Source organism: Acinonyx jubatus, chromosome D3 (genome assembly GCF_027475565.1).
Source record: "Acinonyx jubatus isolate Ajub_Pintada_27869175 chromosome D3, VMU_Ajub_asm_v1.0, whole genome shotgun sequence".
NCBI classification, from domain to species: Eukaryota; Metazoa; Chordata; class Mammalia; order Carnivora; family Felidae; genus Acinonyx; species Acinonyx jubatus.
Window position 1 is genome coordinate 7,093,235 of NC_069392.1, and position 23,630 is coordinate 7,116,864.

The window sequence follows — 23,630 nt, forward strand, 5'->3', positions numbered from 1 at the left end:
GTGGATGGTTCATGTGCATGTAATTGAGAAAATGAACCTCAGGTGACTTTTATCGATTGTTCGGCAGTGAGTGGTTCTTGAATGTAAGCATCAGAATCACCAGAAGGGCTAAAAATACAAGTAGCTGATCCCCCATCCAGAGTTTGTTTCAGTAAGTCTCGGGTGGGGGAGGGCCCTGATAAGTTTCTAGGTGATGCTGATGATGCTGCACATTTTGAGAACTAATTTGGAGTACCATTCCATCTGATAACCAACTTAGAGAAATGCCTGGTTTACATATATAAATACCCCAATATTAATGGATAATTGTGTTCTTTTTGCATTATGTACGTAAAGTCTTCCCACAAATTTTAAGTTCAGTTATATCACTCACCTGCCAGCACAGCGCTGTGCCAGTGGTAATACAGTAGTAAATACTGTACTTGCTAACTTGGCGTCCGCATCTGTGACTATCTGAGCCAGAAGCACATGCTTCTGGAAGCCCTTAGGGAATGGGGGTTTTCAACCTTTGCAACTCTAAATACAAAGCACAAATGGATAGAACAGCAGTTCTCAACACTTTTTTCCTTAGGACCCTTTTACATTCTTAAAAATTATTGAGGTGTCCAGAGAGCTTTTCTTTATTTAGGTTTTATCTATTGATGTTTATACCATTTAGAAATTAAAGCTGGAAATATTACTTCATCAGAAATTAGAAATCCATTACACGTTACATAAATTTTTAATGAGTAACTTTCTCTAAAATAAAAACTTGAACGAAGATGGCATTGTTTTTGCATTTTTGCAAATCTGTCTTTAATAGAAGACGGCTTAATAGGAGACAGCTGCTTCCTCATTCGATCTGTAGTCAGTCGTTTTGGTTGATGCACATGAAGGAAATTGGCCTCAACGGATGAAGAGGAAGGGAAAGGAGTATTTTTTTTTTTTTAATTTTTTTAACGTTTATTTACTTCTGAGACAGAGAGAGACAGAGCATGAATGGGGGAGGGTCAGAGAGAGAGGGAAACACAGAATCTGAGGCAGGCTCCAGGCTCTGAGCTGTCAGCACAGAGCCCGACGCGGGGCTCGAACTCACGGACCGCGAGATCATGACCTGAGCCAAAGTCAGAAGCTTAACCGACTGAGCCACCCAGGTGCCCCAAGGAAAGGAGTATTTTTAAGAACATTTTCAGATAGTTATGGATTTTCTTCTACCAAAATTTGATAGGTTGTAGTTTATTAAAAGTGGAATCTGAAACCATATGAATGAACTTCTACTGTTACATAACAGTCCATTGGTTTAATTTGTGCTTTGAATGAATATTTTACCCATGAGTGATTTTGTAACATTATGCATTGTCCGTTGAAAAAGATTGATTCACTGAGTTACGGCACATTTCCATATTCTGGCACATTTCATTATAATATCAAAAAATTACATTTGTTAATCCTGTTGATTTCATCAGAGAATTCTTCAGTATTGGGAAACTGTCAAGCTCACAGTGGAGGATGTTTTCCAAAATTTGAAGTTTCTCTTGAATACCTAGAATTTATCTTTGTTTTTTTAAAATTTGTGCTTATATTTTATTTAATTTATTTTTGTAATTTTACATCCAAGTTAGTTAGCATATAGTCCAACAATGATTTTAGAAGTAGATTCCTTAATGCCCCTACCCATTTAGCTGATCCCCCCCCACAACCCCTCCAGTAATCCTGTTTGTTCTCCATATTTAAGAGTCTCTTATGTTTTGTCCCCCTCCCTGTTTTTATATTATTTTTGCTTCCCTTCCCTTATGTTCATTTGTTTTTTATCTCAAAGTACTCATATGAGTGAAGTCATGATATTTGTCTAATTTCGTTTAGTGCAATACCCTCTAGTTCCATCCATGTAGTTGCAAATGGCAAGATTTCCTGCTTTGTCAAAGATTAGTTGGCCATACACTTGTAGGTCCATTTTTGGGTTCTCTGTTCTGTTCCATTGATCTGTTCCATTGATTGTCTGTTTTTGTGCCAGTACCATACTGTCTTGAAGTATGACTTCAAGCTTCTCATACAGCTTGAAGTCTGTAAAATTTATCTTTGTTAACAAAGATAACCCTTCCTTGAAGGGACAGGGTCACATAGTTCATTTTCAAGAGAATGTCTGCCAGATTACCCAAGCCTCAGTAGCCATAGTTTACCAGTCATTTTTTTCAGGTACAATAGGTGTTCCCTTAAGAAGTGGCTAATTGAGCGCGTTTCTTTGTTGTACAAGTTCTTCTTTGAGACGCAGTGGGGCACAGCTGAGGTGCTTCCGGTCTACTTGCCATGTTGCTGCAGAGTATTAAAAAGGCATGTATTTAAGGGTTGGATTTCTTTAAATTTTTAAAAATTTTAGTTTGTTTATTTTGAGAGAGAGAGTGCACAAGAGCATACTACCTCTTCATTACAGTGGAGGACGGATAATTTCATACTATCCCTTCCTGTGCTTCTGGGTTCACCTCATTTAGACCAATTCTTCACTCCTTCTTTTCTTCCCAAACTCGAACTCACCTTCTGTAATTCAGGATGTAATGATCAGTCTCCTATGTCCCCATCCTCTTCTGTGAACAGCCTCCTTCCCTCCTTGCCTTATCTGACACTTGCCTCTGAAGACTGCCTCCCACCTCCCCTGTAGCCCTCAGGGAGGTAACTCAGGGCCTGGCTGGTGTGATTGTTGGCCTAAACTGCTTCTCATGCCTTCAGAAGCCCCAGCTCTTCTACCACCTGGTGTACCCCTGCAGCTGACTTGCCCTGACCTCAGTCTCTCTCTCTGATTCCTTTTAACTTCTGCACTCCCTTTATCTGTGGACTCCCTGGTCCTTTGTAAAATCGCTTCCACACTCAGGCCACTGTGTTCCATCTCCCTGGTCAAAACCTTGAAGCTTCTCACTCTCACCATCACCTCTTATCTCTCGACTCAAAGGGGAGGGAGCATTAGTATCCCTTGGGAGTGTTAGCAGAACCCGAGGCCCCATCCCAGACCTGCTGAGTCAGAATCTGTAGTTTAACAGGATGTCGTTAAAGCACCTGGTACCCTCGTGATTACCACCCTCCATCCTGTTGAGGTGTCTCATCCCTCACTACTTTTCACTGTCAGAACTACCCTATCTTCACTTTCCTTCACCCATCTCAGATTCCCTGTCTCATTTTTTTTTTAAGATTTATTTATTTTAAATTAAAAAATATTTTCGTTTTTTTTAAACGTTTATTCGTTTTTGACAGAGACAGAGTACGAGCGGGGAACGGGCATAGAGAGAGGGGAGACACAGAATGTGAAGCAGGCTCCAGGCTCTGAGCTGTCAGCACAGAGCCCAACACGGGGCTCGAACCCATGAACCATGAGATCATGACCTGAGCTGAAGTCAGAAGCTTAACTGACTGAGCCACCCCCGTGCCCCTAAAGATTTTATTTTTTAAAAGTCATCTCTACACCCAACATATGGCTTGAACTCACAACGCTGAGATCAAGAGTTGCATCCTCTGCTGACTGAACCAGCCAGGCATCCCTCCCTGTCCCTTTTTAATCTCTCCTTGTTTTTCCCTTCCATTTTAATTTAATTTAATTTAATTTAAATTAAATTTAATTTAATTTAATTTTGATTATGAGTGAACTTAGCTCCCCACCTTTCTGGTACCTGTGCCTGAGCAGAAGCTTGTTAGTGGAAGAAAAGGTTAGTAGAGGAAAAGGGAGGCTGGTTTCGCTTTAAGTTTGTGACCGCAAATCTCATGTTCACTCTGCTGCTTGGCGTTCCTGCTATATTTCCCCAGTAAGCTCCCATTTCTTGCTCAAAGACAAATATTTTTTTGTGTTCAGCTTTCATTCTGAGCCTCCCAGAGGTCTCCCTGCTTTTTGCATGGGCCCATGAGAAAAATGGAAGAGTGCCTTTTTCATAGTAGTTTCTCAGGAAATGTTTGTTGAATGAATGGATTACTATCTTGGAGGAAGATTGCCTTCAGAGAGCTGATCTATTAGTCAAAGCACAGGGTCTCAAAAGTGCCACCACCACTTCTTTGAGTGACCTTGAGAAAGCCACTTAACTGCTCAGACCTTCATTCTCTTTGTCCATGAATGGACAGCCATTGAAAACCGGTCACCTACCTTCCAGGTTATTTTGAGATGCAAGTAACTCAGTGTTATCTTTGTGCTTTTGGCACTCTTGCTCCTCTACACGTGTCCGTCATCTTAGTAAGACTGAGTCCTAATGTTTTTAATTGTGGTGTGCGGTCCTTCCTAACTTTGAATGTTAGGTTCAGTGGAAAGAACTTGGGATTCTGGAATCAGGCCTACTTACTGTTCATATCTCTGCTGCTCAGCCAAATGACCTCAGGTGGCCAGTCATTAACAAGTGAGGAAGTACATCTGTTAATCTGAGGTGTTGATTCATTTGTTACGAAAGGACAGTAATTGTTGATCCATAGAATTGTAAGCCTCAAGTGGGATAATAATATGCATACAAACTATTTCTAGATTATAATACTGTGTGTATTATGGTTTGTACATTTTGGGAGGGTTTGTACAGAGGAGAAGGGTGGTTTGTCTTATTTTAGGTCCAAAACTCTTGAGATTCGGTAAGCACGAACATCAGAAATTCAACTACCATCAGCATATTACAGAGTCAAGAATGTCTTTTTTTTTTTCCTCTCTTTTGCATGTATTTTGGAAGTGATTAGTTTTAAGGTGACATTCACTGACCTTGAAACATTATATGGAGATATTGCTTCTTGGTCATTACGATTTGTAGGTACCATGACCAAGACTTTGATCTTTTGTTTCTCAGTGAATTGATTTTTTTGAAGTAAGCCTGACCTGCCATTCATTAATAATACATGAAGAAGAAACTTGAATTGGGAGATTAAAAAACCCAGCATTGGTGGTGGTGTTACTAATTCTTTTATCGAGACAGACTAGACTTTTCTCCTTTGTTATATCTTGGTCACAGTTCCCTGCTTCGGGATTCAAATGACTCGTATGGACCAAAAGGCAGAGGCATTCAGTTAGGCCACAAAGTCTAGACTTCGGGTTTATAGCTAGCTAAATGTAGGTTCCTAATAACCACATGCTCTGTTCTTTTGACTGTGGCTTGTAGATGCTCGATTTTTGTGAGCTCAGGGTGTTGAGCTGCAAAGTTTGAAATTGGCCGAGGCTTCCTAGTTGCTGATTATGGTGTTTTTCACAATCTCTCTTGAGGGAGGAGTGCTTGACCAGAGCCCAAGAACTCACTGTTCTGCCTGAGTGGAGTATTTTAAGGAGCACGTCATGCTCTCTTCTTACCATCGTAATAACTTCCCCAGGACCATTGTGCTCTGTCTGTTCTGTTCTCACCTACCTGACCCTTTCACCTTATAATGTTGGACCAGGCAGTTTCTGACCTTAGCCTGTCCCCACCCTCTTCAGGTTCTCTGCACATGTCAGTAGTCTTTTTCAGCTTAGAGGGGACTCAGCCATTCCCTTCCACCTAAGGCAGTAACAAGAAAAAGTAAATCTGCTTGAAACTTACAGGCTGTGTGTATGGTGAGGGTCTGACAGTAAAGCAGGTGGCTTCACACCTGACTCTGAATCAGCTCCCCACCCTGGCACATGGACTCCCACACCCATTGCCACCATGATGGCAGGGATGATGATGATGGTTGTTATAGAAAGGAGTCCTGGAATTTTGTATTAATAGTCAAGATTGGCAATCATTGTCTTCCAGTGTAAACAGTGGTTCTTACTGTGTTAATCAGAATCTTCAAGCCACACAATTTACCTTTCACATTATTAAAAACACCTTGTACCATTTTGGACCCTTTCAAGATTCATGGGGAATCTGCAGATGGAGCCTAATGAGGCAACTGTCTTGGTTTGATTTCTGTCCAGTCTGATTGTCTTTGAACAGAAAAGCTGACATGGCTGTATTCGTTTCCTAGGGCTGCCGTAACAAATTACCACAAACTGGGTGGCTTAAAACAACAGAAATGTGTTCTCTCACAGTTCTGGAGGCCAGAAGTCAGAAATGGATGTGCCAGTAGTGTTGGGTTTTTCTGGAGGCTCTGAGGGAGCATTCCTTTCAGTGCCCGTCCCTGAGAGTTTGGTGGCTGTCGGCTCTCCTTGGCTTTGGACACATCACTGCAATCTCTGCCTCCATCTTCTTGTAGCCTTCTTGGTGTGCTCTCTTGCTCTAATAAGGACACTCGTCATTGGGTTTAGGGCCCAGCCAGGTAATCCCCAGGATGATCTCAAGATCCTTAACTGAATTACATCTGCAAAGACTCTTATTCCAAATAAGGTCACATTCACAGGTTCTAGATGGATATATCTGGGTGGGGGAGGGGTGGGCACTATGCTAGGGGGCATAGCAGGCTCTTCTGACATCCCCGGCCAGATTTTTTGCTGCTGCTCGTCATTGCTTGTAAGAGAGACAGACTGGCAGGGGCGCCTGGGTAGCTTAGTCAGTTGAGTGGCCTACTTCTTCTCAGGTTATGATCTCAGAGTTCACGAGTTTGAGCCCCATATCAGGCACTGTGCTGACAGCTCAGAGCCCGGAGCCTGCTTCAGATTCTGTGTCTCCCTCTCTCTCCGCCCCTCCCCCACTTGCTCACTGTCTCTCAAATAAATAAACATTAAAACAAAACAAAAAGAATGGCAGAGTGACATCCATCTGTGCTTCCTCATCCCAGCTCTACTAGCAGAGAAAAGTGCAAAACAATCATTTGACAAGAGAGTCAGTAACATTTTTCTCATATTCTGTTTTTAGGTGTTATGTCTAGAAATCTTTTCTCATATTCCTAAATTCCTAAGTTTTTCTCCTCTCTTAGAATAAGACAAGATCCTATTTTGCCTGGGCCCAAAATTGCAGTTTCATACCTGGTCTTGAGTAAATCAAAAGTGTATTGTGTTTCTCTGTAGATAGGACAAAAACAATTTTCTTTCACTTCCCAGATACAGCTTTTTCTTCCAGAGTTGGAACCTCTCTCTAGTTTGACATGTATATGGTTTTGTATTGAGCTTTGCATAATTCTGTGAACTTAAAAAGGTACATTAATACCAGCTTGTGGTCATAAAACTTGAGCAATATACAAATGAATGCAATAAAAATTTGAAAGCCCCCTTCTTTTCCTTTTTCACATTTTTCTGAATCCTGTTATGTGGATGTGTGGATTTTAGGCACTGTACTGAGCTGGTAATATTAGGTAAAGAAAAATGAATGTATTGCTAGGCTCGACTACTTGTTTGTAGGTGGTAAACTGCTTCTAAATCCATTTCAGCTGCATCTTCGTGTCTTTAGAGTTTTCTAGGCTACATGTGGAGATAGTGTATCATCATGTATAAAGAAAAGTTTAGCTTGTGAAACTGCTTTAATAATGTTATTTCGGGGCGCCTGGGTGGCTCAGTCGGTTGAGCGTCTGACTTCGGCTCAGGTCATGATCTCACAGTTAGTTTGAGCCCCGTATCTGGTTCTGTGCTGACAGCTCAGAGCCTGGAGCCTGCTTCGGATTCTGTGTCTCCCTCTCTCTGCCCCTAACCCGCTTGCATTCTGTCTCTCTCTCTCTCTCAAAAATAAATAAACATTAAAAAAAAATGATACATGTTATTTCTACTTTCTTCCTCCTATAGATTCTAAATTCTGTTTATATTTTTCTTTTTGCAGGTTTAACCCAGAGACTGACTTCACCATAGAAACACCCATAGTTATATCAATGGTTGGGGCAAGATAGTGACAACAGGCAAAGGAAAAATAGCTTTGACATCCTAAGGACAATGAGTATGCTAAAACCAAGTGGGCTTAAGGCCCCTACCAAGATCCTTAAACCTGGAAGCACAGCTTTGAAGACACCTGCTGCTGGTAAGGCTTTCTGTTTTCCCTTAGTAGAAATCAATTAGAATCCTATTTGAAAACTTTAAAAAGACAGCCTTATAAAACTTCATATTCTTGAAAATATTTGAAAAAGGTTTAATTAAAAGACCTGGAATTTTATATCCAAAAATCTTAAAAAAAATTTTTTTTAATGTTTATTTTTGAAAGAGAGACAGAGTGCGAGTGGGGGAGGAGCAGAGAAAGAGGGAGACACAGAATCTGAAACAGGCTCCAGGCAGAACCCAGTGAGGGGCTCAAACTCATAAACCGTGAGATCATGACCTGAGCCAAAGTCGGATGCTTAACTGAACCACCCAAGTGCCTGTATGTCTAAAAATCTTAATAAAGAGTTTACTTTTCTTGTAGGTTGTCTTTTTTTTTTTTTTTTTTTTGTAACTTAGTTTATTTAGGGGTACTTGGGTGGCTCAGTTGGTTAAGTGACTGTTGGTTTCGGCTCAGGTCATGATCTTGTGGTTCGTGAGTTCAAGCCCCACATCAGGCTCTGTGCTGGCAGCACGGAGTCTGCTTGGGATTCTCTCTCTCCCTCTCTCTCTGCCCCTCTCCTGTTTGCTCTCTCTCTTGCTCAAAATGAATAAATTAAAAAGAAAATAAACTTAATTTGTTACGTGTTAAGATACACTACTTTGTTTTTCTCCCTGTGTCATTTTGAACTCATCTGGGCCTTTCTCCTTGGGGTTTAGGGTTGTGTGGAGAAAACAAAGACAAGTCTGGTTTAAGAGATTTAATGACACCAACTGATCTGAAGTTGGCCATTGGTTTCAAGGGAGCAGGCAGTACAGTGGCCCAAATCTGGCTTATGCGGGAAATCATCCCCATTTCATAGATGAACCCATGCCCTTGACCATCTTCAGCCTCTTCCTCCTCTGTTCTCCATCTCCTCCTCCACCATTTCAATTTATATCCCATAATGGCCACCTAAGGTCTTTAATAAGAGAGACAGGAGAGGGTATCTGATGCTTGCTTTTATGGTCTTTTAATGTGATTTATACACTATTAGATAGGTTATCAGCCATCCCAGACAGATGTCCACCGTAAAATATTAGTCCAATCTTGTTTCTTTAAGTTTTTCCATAAAACCTCATTGATCTTTCATGAGGGCAGGGATCTTTGTGGTGGTTTTTTTTTTTCCCCACTACCCAAATCCACCCACATACGTGGAACATTGCCTAGCTCATAACAGGAGCTCTTTAAATATTTGTTGACTGAATAAAGGTCCCAAATTATCTACATTTTGTGTAATGAGGATAAACTCATGTTTTCCTGTGTTTTTATCAGAGAAGCCATAAAACATCTTAGATGAGAGGCAAGCTTTGCTTTGGCATCTCTTATTCTCCTTCCCCTCAAAATCCTTTCTCTCTTTAGGACCCCTTCAAATGCTGCCCCTTCCTTGAGCCCTTCCACAGTTATACTCACCCTTGTTTTAGACAAATTAAAAAAAAAAAATTCTTTTAATGTTTGTTTATTTTTGAGACCGAGACAGAGCATGAGTGGGGGAGGGGCAGATTGAGAGGGAGACACAGAATCCGAAGCAGCCTCCAGGCCCTGAGCTGTCAGCACAGAGCCCGACTTGGGGCTCAAACTCATGAACGATGAGATCATGGCCTGAGCTGAAGTCAAATGTTTAATTGACTGAGCCACCCAGGTGCCCTCTCACCCCTGTTTTAGAATTGTCTTTTTCACTTTTAGCATTTTGTTTTTAATTTATTTATTTTTGGGACAGAGAGAGACAGATCATGAACAGGGGAGGGTCAGAGAGAGGGAGACACAGAATCTGAAACAGGCTCCAGGCTCTGAGCTGTCAGCACAGAGCCCGACGTGGGGCTCGAACTCACGGACCGTGAGATCACGACCTGAGGTGAAGTCGGCCGCTTAACTGACTGAGCCACCCAGGCGCCCCATTTTTAGCATTTTTTATGCACACCCTTTAGCATATAAAGTCCTTGGGTGCAGGAGATCAGGAGAAATTCACTTGGTTTCATCAACAGTATTCGGCACACACTAGTTGGTTTGTTGTTTTTTTTTTTTTTTTAAGAGTCAAGCAGCCTATAAACATTAAAATTTAATATGCTTAAAAGGAAATAATTACCAGTTTGAGCACTTTTATGAGGATTGTTTTTCAGAAACTCATGGTTTCAGCACTCTGTCAGGAAGAATTGTTCATGTACAAAGCTGGAATAGATTCTAAAAAACTGGGCTGGCCTGTCTTTGGCAGATGATTATCTGTTTGATCTGAGAGCGTCTACCGTCTGCTAAAAACAACAACAACAACACAAACCCTTCATAAATCAAAACTCCACAGTCTCCTGTGTAGGGTAAAGGGATGTTCCTCCTCCTTAGGCCGTCCAGACAGTTCTGTTCTTTGATCTGTGCATGGTTCACTCTTTCTGTTGATCAGGCCTCAGGCCAGATGTTACTTCCTCCAGGAGGCCTTTCCTGACTGCTCTGCCTAAAGCCACTGTCTCCTCCACTGCACTTCCATCACCTGAAATCACCTGGTGTGTCTTTTGACTGACCCCACGTCTCTACTCTGGGCTCTGTAATGGCATGGGCTGTGCTGTCGTGCTTTGTCCCCTCGTGAAGAACAGTGCCTGTGACTAGGTGCTGGAGTGGTAGAAACTCAAAGAAAAGAGGAGCATGAATAAATACATTATTTCATTTAATCTTTATTTTTATTTTTTTGAAGTTTATTTATTTTGGGTGGGGGGAAGGGCAGAGAAAAAGAATCCCAAGTAGGCTCCGCAAGGTCAGTGCAGAGCCCAATGTGGGGCTTGGACTCACGAACTGCAAGACCATGACCTGAGCCAAAAGTGGACGCCTAACCGACTGAGCCACCCGGGTATCCCTTATTTTATTACTTTTTTAAAACTTATTTATTTTGAGAGAGAGCCAGCGTGTGCATGTGAGCGGGAGAGGGGGTAGAGAGAGACAGAATCCCAAGCCGTTTCCACACTGTCACAGAATCTGAGACGAGGTTGGATCCCATGAACCATGAGATCATGACCTGAGCTGAAATCAAGAGTTGGACACTTAATTGAGCCACGCAGGCACCTGTAAGACTCTTTACATTTATTTATTTTTGAGAGACAGAGAGACGGAGCACAAGTGGGGAGGGGCAGAGAGAGAAGGAGGCAGAATCTGAAGCAGGCTCCAGGCTCTGTGCCCTTAGCACAGAGCCCGACGCAGGGCCTGAACTCATAAATCGTGAGATCATGACCTGAGCCGAAGTCGGATGCCTAACCGACTGAGCCACTCGGGCGCCCCGAAAACTCTTTAGATACTACTTTCCTCTTACAGATGAAGAAATTGAACTCAGAGATCATGTAACATCCTAAGACTGCAATATGCCTAGTAAATGGTAGTGTGCTTAAGGGGCACCTGGTGGCTCATTCAGTTAAGCGTCTGACTCTTGGTTTCTGCTCAGGTCATGATCTCGTGGCTTTATGAGTTCCAGCCCCATGTTGGGCTCTGTGCTGACAGTGTGGAGCCCTCTTGGGATTCTCTGTCTTCCTCTCTCTCTCTGCCCCTTCCCTGCGCCTGCTGTCTCTGTCTCTCTCAAAATAACCAAAAAAAAAAAAAAAAAAAAAATGATAGAGTGGTTAAGATTGTGGACTTGGCCAGTTCATACCAAATATTTAATGAGCACTTGCTGGATGAATGCTGGAATTTCCAGTGTAAATATCACATTTCAGGCAAAATTTAACTTCTGTTTTTGCCACAGGGTAGAGATTACATAAAGTCATCTTGCCTTAGCAGCAAGTTTGGCCAAGTGCTATCTTTTTTTTCCCTTGTGATTTCCACATCTCTGCCAGCAAAGGAATGGGGTTTATCTGGTGTCTTGGAGTGAGGTGGCAGGGCTGCAGCTCCGAGTCCCCTCCTTCTTCAGGCATGACTGCGAATCTCTGCTTCCGAGGTCCTGGACTTGTCCGCCTTCCCTGACTGCGCCCTCGTGGGAATAGCGCCCGTCTCCGGGGATCTGAATGGGTGTTTGCTCCTGATGTGCAGGGAGGAGGGGAAAGGAAAAGATGGAATCAAACCTGTATTATGATCTATGGGAAAGGGACTCCCCCCCCCCCCCCCCTTGGACTTTTTCCAGTTATAATTGCCGGTAAGGATTAATCCCACCAGCTCACTGAGTCTCGACAGCATTGAAAATGGTAGTGGTGGGTCAAGTACTTTTATCTTTTTTTGTTGTTGTTTAATTGATTTAAGTAATCTCTATACCCAATGTGGAGCGCGACCTCACAACCCCGAGATCAAGAGTCGTACGCTTCACTCAGCCAGCCACGTGCTCTAATGGGTTAAGTACTCTTTGCCTCCTTGTTAAAAAAAAAAAAACACAAAAAAACAAAAAAAAAACCGCACACCTTAGAAATGCTGTGACTCCTGTTGCTTTGGGCTTTCTCCAGTTTATTTTCCTTTAAGGTAGAAAGGAGTGGTCTGCTCAAATATGAAAGTGAATCTTCTCTGATCCTTTCTTCTGTTTGCAGTTGTAGCTCCAGTGGAAAGAACAACATCCAGTGAAAAAGCATCAAGTGCGCCATCCTCTGAGGCACAAGAGGAATTTGTGGATGACTTTCGAGTCGGGGAGAGAGTTTGGGTGAATGGGAATAAACCTGGATTCATCCAGTTTCTGGGAGAAACCCAGTTTGCACCGGGCCAGTGGGCCGGGATTGTTTTAGATGAACCCATAGGCAAAAATGACGGTTCAGTGGCAGGAGTTCGGTACTTCCAGTGTGAGCCTCTAAAGGGCATATTCACCCGCCCTTCGAAGTTGACAAGGAAGGTGCAGGCAGAAGATGAAGCTAACGGCCTGCAGACGACTCCTGCTTCCAGAGCGACTTCGCCTCTGTCCACCTCAACGGCCGGCATGATGACCTCGTCCCCAGCAGTCCCTTCAAATATCCCCCATAAATCGTCCCAGCCAACAGCAAAGGAACCTTCAGCTACGTCTCAGATCAGCAACCTTACAAAAACTGCCAGTGAATCTATCTCCAACCTCTCAGAGGCCGGTTCAATCAAGAAAGGAGAAAGAGAGCTCAAAATTGGAGACAGAGTATTGGTGAGTCCATAGACCTTTCCGAGGTCATTGTGTTGAACTGAGACTAGTTACTGATGAATGGTTGAAATGCACACAGACAGGCTTGGCATCTGTTCTAGAGGGACCGCTCATTTATAGAGAAATTTGTCAACTTTTCTAATGGTTGGGTTTATGTGTGAAAATGCAGCAAATTAGTAATTGGCTATATAGTATGAACATAAGTTTGCAATGGTTAGTTGAAGTTTTATCTACCACTTTAGCCAAAAGAATGTTGAATTTATTATTTGTAACTATTACTTGACAAAGCAAGCTCAGAAGTGGACTTGGAAAGTTTTTTCCCCCTGGTTCTTAATTTTTGCTTTAAGGATGGTGTGTAGGTGTATATAAGATCCTGCTTTTTTAGGTGTCTTGAAAAACTCAGACAAAACAGGATGTCATTTCAGAATTTCTGTGCCTCTGAAATTACCAGGTTCAGATCTAGGAAAAGGAAGGAAATGTGCAATAGTTTCTGTTTACTAATAGGCAAGAAACACAACATGTAAGGTGTATGCTGTATGTAATTCTAGAACCCCTGAATTTATGACAGTGATTGATGTGTTCCTTGTTTTAAACAAGAAGCTAAAAACACCAGCTTTGCCTTTGTGACCTCAGCAAGTTAAACAAGAAGCTAAAAACACCAGCTTTGCCTTTGTGACCTCAGCAAGTTATTTAACTTCCCAGTTTCCTCATCCATAAGAACATAATAATAGTACTAACTAACCTCGTAGCATCATTGGAAGGATTAAATTAGATAACACATTTAAACTTTTTTTTTAATTTTTTAAAATTTTTACTTATTTTTGAGAGAGAGAGAGAGAGAGCATGAAAAGTGGAAGGGCAGAAAGAGAGGGAGACACAGAATCCGAAGCAGGCTCCAGGCTCTGAGCTGTCAGCACAGAGCCTGATGCGGGGCTCAAACCCACAAACTGCGAGATCATGACCTGAGCCGAAGTCGGACACTTAACCGGCTGAGCCACCCAGGCACCCCAACGCATTTAAATTTCTTAGCAGCGCCTGGTAGACAGCAAACACTCGAGATGGTAACTCTTTTTTTCACTGATGAAAATTTAAAGCTTTCCTATTTCACTCTGTGAACACTTCAGTTAGTTCGGTTAAGGCATGAAGTTGGTCAGCAGTCTCTAACCCTTTGCTCTTCCTTTTCTCGTGTCTGTTGAGCAGCTGTAGAAGTCGCTGGACGTGGCAGCTTCCAGTGATGCAATGGGAAGACGGGGAGAGCTGTTAGCCCTCAGTGTGCCTCAGGTGGTGTTTCCACAGTGCTCTGGAGGAGCCCCGTGGAACTGAGAAGGAGGCTCGGAGAAGGGTGGTCACTAGTTCAAGGGCTTCCAACGCGAAGAGGGGTAGACGTGCAATTTAAATTTTGGTCTTTTTACTCAGGTGCCTGTTGTGGAGAGGTGATGATTGACAGTATACTTTTTTTTTATGTTTATTTTTGAGAGAGAGAGAGCACACATGCACACAGGAAAGGGGCAGAGAGAGAGGGAATGTTTCAAGAATCCCATGCACGCAGAGCCCAATGCAGGGCTCGAACTCACAAACTGTGAGATCTTGACCTGAGCTGAAATCAAGAGTTGGGCACTTAACCGATTGAGCCACCCAGGTGCCCAACAGTATAATTGTAAAATTGGAAGTGTTCTTTGTGGTTTTGTTGTGTTACAGATAGGAAACTTACACCCAGGGAAATGAAGTGACTACCTACAGGTCACACAGTGGGTTCCCAGCAGATTTTAGAGTTAGAACCCAGGACTTCTGCCCCCCAGGCCTGTAGCACCATGAATCCAGGAGACCTCACATACCTGTGGGGGCCTTCTAATACCTCTTACCTTCAAGGGGTTCCTTCTGGATCCCTTTGTTTCAAGGTCAGTGTGTTCTCTCTTCGGTTAGTCATGAATTTCAAAGGCAGATGTGTCAGAACTTAGAGCATGTTAAGACAGCTTTTCCATGCGATGCAACTCAACCTATATCTCATTTGTTTAGCTGCTGTTCCCTTGCTGTACCAGTTTTGGGTTTGGTACAACTGCTCTTTTGTGGCAATAAAGGTTTTTTGATAGTTACTTTTTTTCTTTTTCTTTTTCTTTTTTTTTTTTTACTCTGTAGATAACTGCTGCCATGAATACCTTTAAAATTTTTTGCTGTGTGTATATATCTTACTTTCACAGGGTAAATTCATAGAGGTGGAATTACTAGTTTAAAGGGTATAAACATTTTTAAGGCTTATGGTACATACTCACATAGTCAGCTTTGGTTAAATCAGAAATCTGTTACCTTAGCACAGGACTGCTCTGTAGATTAGATTGCAGGTTATATGCAATGCCAGACTAAGTGCTTTTTGTCAACAACTTCTTTCTTTCCCATTGGAGAAAGCACATGGCACACTTTCAAAACAAGAAATGCTCCCTTTCCACCAAGCAAAGTGAGTTGATTGAAATCCTGGTCCAGTGGTAAACCGCTTGACTGCTAAAACAGCCGAAATACATGGTCAGCATGGTTTAACTCACAACAAAAGGCTCTCACGAGGATGCTGTGATTAAAGTGGACCTGAAGGATAGGAATTGGGCTGCCCAAAGGAAGTGGTGGTGGGCAGAAGGAGCCTTCTGGCTGAGGAAGGGGCAGACTCCCTGAGATGGGAAGGCGTTGGCATGTTTGGGGAAGAGACCAGTGTCCTTCCCCAGGTGCAGTGTGTGGTAGGAGGTGAGGCTAGTTAACTATGTGGGGTCTGCAGGGACAAATGACATGGAGCCTATGAGGACAGGCTGTGTTCTCGTTAGGAACAATGAGAGTGGTATTGGATTTGTAGCTTGGGAAGATCACTCCGACTGCTTTGTACAGAATGGACTCGAGGTGGGTAAGAACGGGCTGGAGGTGACCTTTCTTTGAAGAGGTTGGACGTTGAAGGAGAGTACAGAGGTCCGGCTGATGGTCAGGCTGATGCTGGAGGAGTGCTGGGTCTCCGGAAGATTTTGTTTATTTTCTTTTTTTAAAGATGTCAACATCTGGAGTATTTATATTCTGACTAAAATGATCTGGACCCAAGGAACAGGTTACAGACACAGTAGAGAGGGGATCAGTGGTGGACAGAAGTTCCTGGAAGGAGATGTCACCCCAAACTCATACACAGGAAGAATTAACTGGCTTGTGATTAAGAGAGGGAGACCTCCTCCATTTTTATAGGAAGGAGGAAGGTGAATCTGCAGACACAGGTTGGAGTGTAGAGGTTTGAATGGTGTACTGCTAGGAAAATTTTAATGACATGGTCAGAACTGGCATACTTGGAACAAAATTTAACTTGAATCTATGAGAATTTTAAGTCTTATGAGTATATTATTGGAAGCAATAAAATTATTTACTGCCTTTGGTTAGTATTTCTAGGAGAAATTACAAGAGTGCCTTAGAGCCACAGCATTTTAGAGCCTGGATGGGATCTTTTGAAATCACCAAATGCCTCACTTTGCTTATAATACTGAAGCCCAGAGAAGAAGCAGGACTTGCCTCAGGTTGTATAGGTTTGTGATAAATGTGTGTGCGAATGTCCCAGTTTCGGTGTAACACGCCGCTTTGTTTAATAGAAATCTTTGATTTAGAAATATGAAACATTTTTGCTTCAAGATGAATTTATTAAGGAAACTAGATATGAAAATCTGAAATATTTGATACAGAATTTTCCTAATTAAAGTTGGTTACCAAAATCCCACAAAACTAAGATCATCAGATCACTGTTATGTGAGGCTTGTTCTAGAATGTTCCCAGTCCCACCCACAGGGCCCTCGTGACTTCTGCCATGTTGAGCTGGTACAGAGAAGCCGGCAATTGAGCTTGCCTTCATACCCCCACCCTCTGTAACTTCACTTCTTCAGCCCATTGCAGGAAGAGCAAGAAAGTGGATTTCTGCATTGGGTGTGGTGTTTAGCCAAACGACCTGTGTAAGATCCCAGTAGGAGCTCCGGAGCTATGACTGTATCAGGCACGTGTTTCTTAGGAAGGCAGTTAGGGCTTGCTGAAGCTCCCCTTGTCACCTCTCCCCTGCACCGTACGCTCATAGTCGCCAGCAGGATCAGTTAGCCATGGAGTAAGTTGTGCTGATTTTGGTACTGTCTGGAAGCCCGAGGAGGGTCTGTCAGAGCTGCTTGTAACAAACCCATGTGTGTCCTTCCCGTCTCTCTCTGGTCTCTGTGCTCCCATGTGTCCTCGTGAATATTGCATGGATCTCCCCGAAGATTGCTTTAGCCCATCCGGTGTGATGAGCTGCTTTGGCTTCATACTGGGGCTCACTGGACTCTCAGAGACCTGCTTCATTGCAGACTGGGAATCTCTAGGCAATAGGGATTCTCTAGGGAATCTCAGGGCAATAACTAATTGCCCTGAATGTTTTTGAGATGGCCTTGCTGCGTTTTTGGGTATATTTGATATTTCAAGGAGGTGATGTCAGATTCTTGAGAAACATGACTGACTTCCAGCTGTTGTGTTTCAACATGGTTGTCTCCATATCTGGGACTGTATGTTCTGTGCCAAATTCTTAGCCTATGACCATATATGAGAAGGAGACTTCTAAGCACTTTATTTTTTAAAATGACAAGTTTAATGTTCTTATAAGCTGCTCCCAGAGCTCTTACACTAACAGTCCTACGGTATAGATCTGTAGGTCTTTTGGATACTGTGAAAGAAGAAAAAAGTCTTCCTGAGAATTAAAAAATACCTTTATTCATAAGATTTATTTTGTGTGTGCTTGAACCTTAAATAACTATAGTTCATCTAGTATATACTTTGTGTGTCTCTCTTGATTAGTTCAATGTTATGTTTGTGAGATCTATCTGTAACTTATTAATTTAAAACACACATATAGCAGGGTCATATTGTGTAAACACCACTTCACAATATACTTGTGTTGACTGGAGGCATTTCTATACTAGTAAATACAATTCTTATTTAAAATAAGAAGGGGTACCTGGGTGGCTCAGTAGGTTAAGTACCTGACTCTTGATTTCGGCTCAGGTCATGATGTCGTGGTTCATGAGTTCAAGCGCCACATCTGGCTCCATGCTGATGGTTGCGGAGCCTGCTTGAGATTCATTTTCTCTCTGTGCCCTTCCCTTGCTTGTGTGCGCTCTCTCTCTCTCTCAAAACAAATAAACTTAAAAAAAAAAATAAGTTCTCTTTGGTATCACACTCTTTGGAAGCTATTGCACCTAATTTAATCATAGGCATTAGATTGCTTCCATTGTTTTCCCTAGAAATGAAGTTTCTGTGTAAAGGAATATATAAACATTTAAAATTATAATATATTGCCAAATTATAGTCCAGAGCACCATTACCATTTTATGTTTACATAAATATGACCCCACTAAATGCCCTTTCTAATAATTTGATTTCTTCTGGTTTCCTCAGTTCTCTTACCAGTGACTTAGAACCCCCAAATCTTTGAGTCTGGTTGTCACATTGCGCTTATATTGGGCATTTGTTCATCACCTACCTGGGCAGGTTCTTGTGGAAGTTGTTCTTTACTGTGGCCTCTCTGTACCTTGATTGCTGGATAGTTTGTTATTTTGAAATACAGAAAGATCTGTTATTTTGTATGCTGCAAAGTTGAGCAGACTCTAGATGTTCACATTATGTTAAAAACGTTTTGGAGAGGCATCTGCGTAGCTCAGTTGGTTAAGCATCTAATTCTTGGTTTCGGCTCAGGTTTGTGAGTTCGTGCCCCCCATGGGACTCTGCTTTGATAGCGCAGAGCCTGCTTGGGATTCTCTCTCTGTCCCTCCCTCCCTGCCTCCCTCCCTCCTTCCCTCCCTCCCTCCGTCTCTCTCCCCCTCCTTCTCCCTCTCCCTCACTCTCTGCCCCTCTCCTGCTCACTCTCTCCCTCAAAATTAATAAGTAAATGCTTAAGAAAAAACGACAAACCTCTTTTTGGAGACCCTGGCTGACTATGGGGATCTTTTCCAGCATAATAGATTTTACTCGGGGACCTGCAGAGAGCCTCACAGTATTGGTGAGAAGCTGGCTCCAGCAGCTGCCTCCTCTTTGTCAGAGCCAGGGCCAGTGGAATCACATCCTAGCAGTTCATGGTGGGTGCAGGTGCCCTTCCTCCTCCTCCCTGCTTTTACTTGTGAGAGGGTAGAATAAGTGTGCGTTTCCCACTTTTACTTGCAGGGCTTGAGGGTGCATAAAGCCATCCACCTGTTAGATTTCATGTCTTGGGTTTCATCCTCCCCCTCCCCCTCTCTAGCCCTGTTGTCCTGCACTGTCTGAAGTGGGCTGGCATCACTTTCACCCGGACTTCCAGACCACCGTCCAGCCACTACCTGTCTCTCCCCAGTTCTGTTCTCCACACAGTTACAGAGTGGGGCATCTAAAATGTAGACCTGATCATGCTATTCCTGCATAAAACCCTTTGTGGTGCCCTGTCTGTCTACACCGGTGGTTTTGGTTTTGGTTTTGGTTTTGCAGCGTTGGGAGAGTTTTCTCCAGGGCTTAGTCCCTGAGCCTGGCTAATTAATGTGAGATTAGGTTCTTTTTGCAAACATAAGATATCTTACAGAGATCAAAGCTGGTATCTCTCTAGCCTTGAGAACTTTGTGTAGGCCCTTGGGGCTCCAGAAGTTCTGGTTGAGAACACAGATCCCTCTGTCCTACTGTGGGACTGGGAGAGAGGAAAGGTCAACTACTGCCCAGGCCTGAGTCTAATGTTGGAAAGCCTGTTACTAGAGCACATCTTCTAACTCTTAGTATTGCTTTCATGAAATCGTTAAGCAGAATTAATCAAAATATCTTGAACCTGAGAGTAGAGAGTTTGGGCAAAGAATATTTTGAATAGGGGTTTTTAGAGAAGGAAAAATGTAGAAGTCTTCCTTGCAGCTTCTCAGGGATTGGTAATGGGTTTGTTTGACTTCTTCCTAGTTCCCAGGTAATCCTTTCCAGGGAACACTTGTTTAATATACATACACGGTATGGTTAGCTGTTACATGTTGGCTCATTTCTTGTGGTAGTATTCTAGAAATACTATGAATGATGGAGTGAAATAGTTACAAGTTAATCTGGTTGGTGAGCATACTAGCATCTTTATACATTTTTATGTGTCTTTTATTTTTAAAAGTAAGTAAATAAAGAGATGCTGTCTGATACCCAGGTGGCATTTCAGTTTTCTGCCTTGCCAGCCCCTTAAGGGAATCCTATTCTTGCTGCTATGACATACATCCATTACCCCATTTATCATCTTTTTTTAAAGCTAAACCTATCTTTTATGTGGGTATAAAAAATAGCTGGTATATATATTTTTAATCTTGTTCTTTTTTTTAAATTTATTTTGAGAGAGAGTGCAAGCGTCAGTGGGGAGGGGCAGAGAGAGACATAGAGAATCTCAGGTGCTTTCAGGGCAGAGCCTGACACGGGGCTCAATCTCATGAACTGTGAGACCATGACCTGAGTCAAAACCAAAAAGTCTGATGATCAACCGACTGAATCACCCAGGCTCCCCTCTCTATTGTTTTCAAACCACTCTGTGGAGGTATAGTATATGCATCCATTGTGAGTGTATAATTCAGTGGTATTTAATAAATCTATAGAGTTATAAAATCTCTGCAGTCCAGTTTTAGAATATTTCTAGCACCCTAAAAAGTTCTCTTTTACCAGTTGGCAAGTCATTTTCCACTCCCAACTCCAGCCCCAGGCAATCACTGATCTGCTTTCTGTCTTATTCCTTTCCTGGTCACTTTCTATAAATGCCATTATATAACATACAGTTTTGTGTGTGTCTGGCCTCTTCCATAACATAATGTTTGAAGGTTCATCGTGTTGTAGCTCTTTGTTTTTCATGGCTAAATATGTTCCGTTTTATGGATATATCACATTTCATTATCCATTTGCCTATATATTTTCTTAAATTTTTGTTAAAGGAATTCCTGCTCCTACTTCAAAATGTCCTGATTTTGGTACTTACTTATAAGCCTCTGTGAAAAAGTCAATAGTTCTGTGCCCATGCTCTGATGTAACAGGCTAACCTCTCCCCACCCCACCCCCTTTTTCTTTCTGTTTCTTGGTATTCTCGTAGGCTTTACAGAAGGGAAGATGAATTTTAAGGGTTAACATGCAAGTCAAACAGCTTTTTCTTCTTTTAACCATCGTCTTTATAATTATGCCGTCTTTTTATTTTACCTGTTTGTTCTCAGGAGAGTTATAGAGTTTATGAGAGGATACCTGTTCCACATCATCTGCGCTTGTCGTATTATTTTTCTAAGGGGGTTTACTCACTATCATACATTACAGATGGAGAGACTGAAATGATGACATGGAGTGAAGAAACGATGACGTTTACTTAGCCCAGGGAACCGGTAATAGCTGTATTTAACACCTTCTGTCATTCAGTAAATATGCTGAGTGTCTACTCTGTGCCACACCTTCTTCTTGGTGCTGTAGATTTGGCACTGACCGACACACTGCTGTCTAACAGGGCTTCCCATTACATTAAAATAAAATCTGAATTCCGTCCCTGCAGGGCCCACGTGCTCTGGATCCTGCCCACCCTTCTGACCTCCTTTCCCTCAACATGTCTCCCTTCTCCACTCCATTCAGCCACGCTGGCCTCCTTGCTGTTTCCAACCCCCAGACTCATTCGCACCTTGGGATTTGCTCTTTCTTCTGCCCCTGGATCTTCACATGGTTAGTGCCTAGTAGTCATTTGAGCCTTGGCTCAAAGGTCACCTCCTTGAGGATCCTTTTCCTGCTGCCCCGGCTAAAGATCCTTCACAGGCACTATGACATCACCCTATTTTGTTTTGTTTCCTAGCCCTCTACACTACTCAAAACGTTCATTTTGTTTATTTACTTGTTGATTGTCCATTTTCCTCTGACCAAAATTTAGGCTCCGTGAAAGTCTAGAGACTTTGTATGTCGTTCACGATCATATCCCCAGCACTTACGATAGTGCCCGACACATAGTAGGTGTTCATAAATATTGTTAAAGAACCAGAGGGTTTTTAGTATAGCTGTCACGTACCCTCGAAGAGGGGGAGTAGAATTGTAAAGGATGACCACAAGAGGTGCAGTTAGGAGCCGGGGTAAAAATGAGGTAGGAAGGTTTAACCCTTCTCTGTGGGAGGCTTGCTCCAAAAAACCATCCCAAGTGGGGTTGGCTCTCTAGTTGAGGTAATACAGAATACCCGTGCTGGCACCTTCATTTCACAGCTGATTAAGTTTTAAGTCAGGGCTAAATTTGTACTTGGTAAATACCAATTAGCCATATTTACTTATAAACTTTTTATAAATAAACTGCTTAACTCAGAATATGGCAAACAAGAGGCCACCTTGTGAAGTTTCGTTGATCATAATATTCCTGTGAAACAGTCCCTCGTTACCACTCATTGGACATTTGCTAGGTTTGGAAACCAGGACACAGATTACGGGGCACGTTTGGGATTGGTGATAAATAGATGGGAGAGTTCAGAGAGCAGTAAGTGTTTCCTCTTTCCTGTTTGTGGACTCGCTCATTAGCTGGCCGAATTCGTCAGTGTTCTTCTTTGTCACAGGAACACCGGAGTTTGCAAGAAGAGTATTTGTATGTTCGCACAGCATTTTGTAGAAGCCTCTTAAAACTACGTACTACTTTTCACTGGAATTGGTGGTCTCAGTTTCTCTCTCCATCAGTGACCAACACTGTGTTCTGTTTATATTTGTATCCCAAGGACCTAAGCACTCAAATATATATTGTATGAGTGAATAAGAATTTACATATCTGAGATTTTCTGAAGCGTGAAAACAGTGGCTTTGTTTTTCTTTGAGGTCCTAGTTTAAGTTAATTTTGTCTCTAGTAGTGAGTTCTTTTTTTTTTTTCCCCAATGTTTATCTTTCAGAGAGAGAGAGAGTAAGAGAGCAAGAGCGTGTGAGCAGGGGAGGGGCAGAGAGAGAGGGAGACATAGAATCTTAAGCAGGCTCCAGGCTCTGAGCTGTCAGCACAGAGCCTGACATGGGGCTCGAACTCAGGAACCACGAGATCACAAACTAAGCTGAAGTGAGACACCTAACCGACTGAGCCACCCAGGTGCCCCTCTAGCAGTGACTTCTGATTTTCACTTAGATTGACCACAGTTTAGGAGTTAATATGCTCGTTGTCTGAAAGTAAAGGGAGTGAATGGTAGTTATTTGTGTCTGTCATGGAAGTCTAGTTTTTTGTATTTATATTAAAAATTTGTTTTCTCTAAAAATCTTGATATCTGTCTCTAAAACATAGATTTGAAAATTGTGTCTTATATCTAATGAACCGCATATACTAAAATACTGTGGATTCTCTGGGACACTTGAGAAGTAAAACTACATAAAGTCATGTGTTTGTTTTGTTTTGCTTTGCTTTTTTATTTTCAAGAGAGAAGGCATGAGCAGGGGGAAGGGGCAGAAGGAGAGAGAGAGAGAATCCCAAGTAGGCTCTGTGCTGTTAGCTCAGAGCCTGACATGGGGCTTGATCCCATGACCTTGGCATCATGACCTGAGCTGAAATCAAGAGGCAGATGTTCAACTGACTGAGCCACCCAGGCACCCCTATAAAATCATATTTAAATACTTAAAAAAAAAATCTGACTATAGAATGATTAAGTAGAAAAGGATTTGAATGAATGAATGACTTCCTGTCTCTGTTGAAGATATTTTGAGCAACTACTGATGATCTTTTACAAGAAGAGGGAAAGTATATGGTCTGT

The 23,630-nt window shown here is 42.4% G+C and overlaps 1 protein-coding gene across 10 annotated transcripts in view; it reads left to right on the forward strand.

Moving 5' to 3' along the window:
- CLIP1 (CAP-Gly domain containing linker protein 1) overlaps nucleotides 1–23,630 on the forward strand; it is a 124,813-nt gene that overhangs the window by 28,271 nt on the left and 72,912 nt on the right. For 9 of the 10 annotated variants that reach the window (XR_008291902.1, XM_053206649.1, XM_053206653.1 and 6 more), the window contains 2 exons: nucleotides 7,629–7,823; nucleotides 12,344–12,915. Coding sequence is in view for 9 of the 10 variants with exons in the window: in XM_053206649.1 (XP_053062624.1) it covers nucleotides 7,739–7,823; nucleotides 12,344–12,915 (657 nt within the window). In the remaining variant the exon portion in view is untranslated. Of the gene's footprint in view, nucleotides 1–2,175; nucleotides 2,311–7,628; nucleotides 7,824–12,343; nucleotides 12,916–23,630 lie in introns of those variants that run through there. The other variant, XM_053206651.1, reaches the window with a different exon arrangement.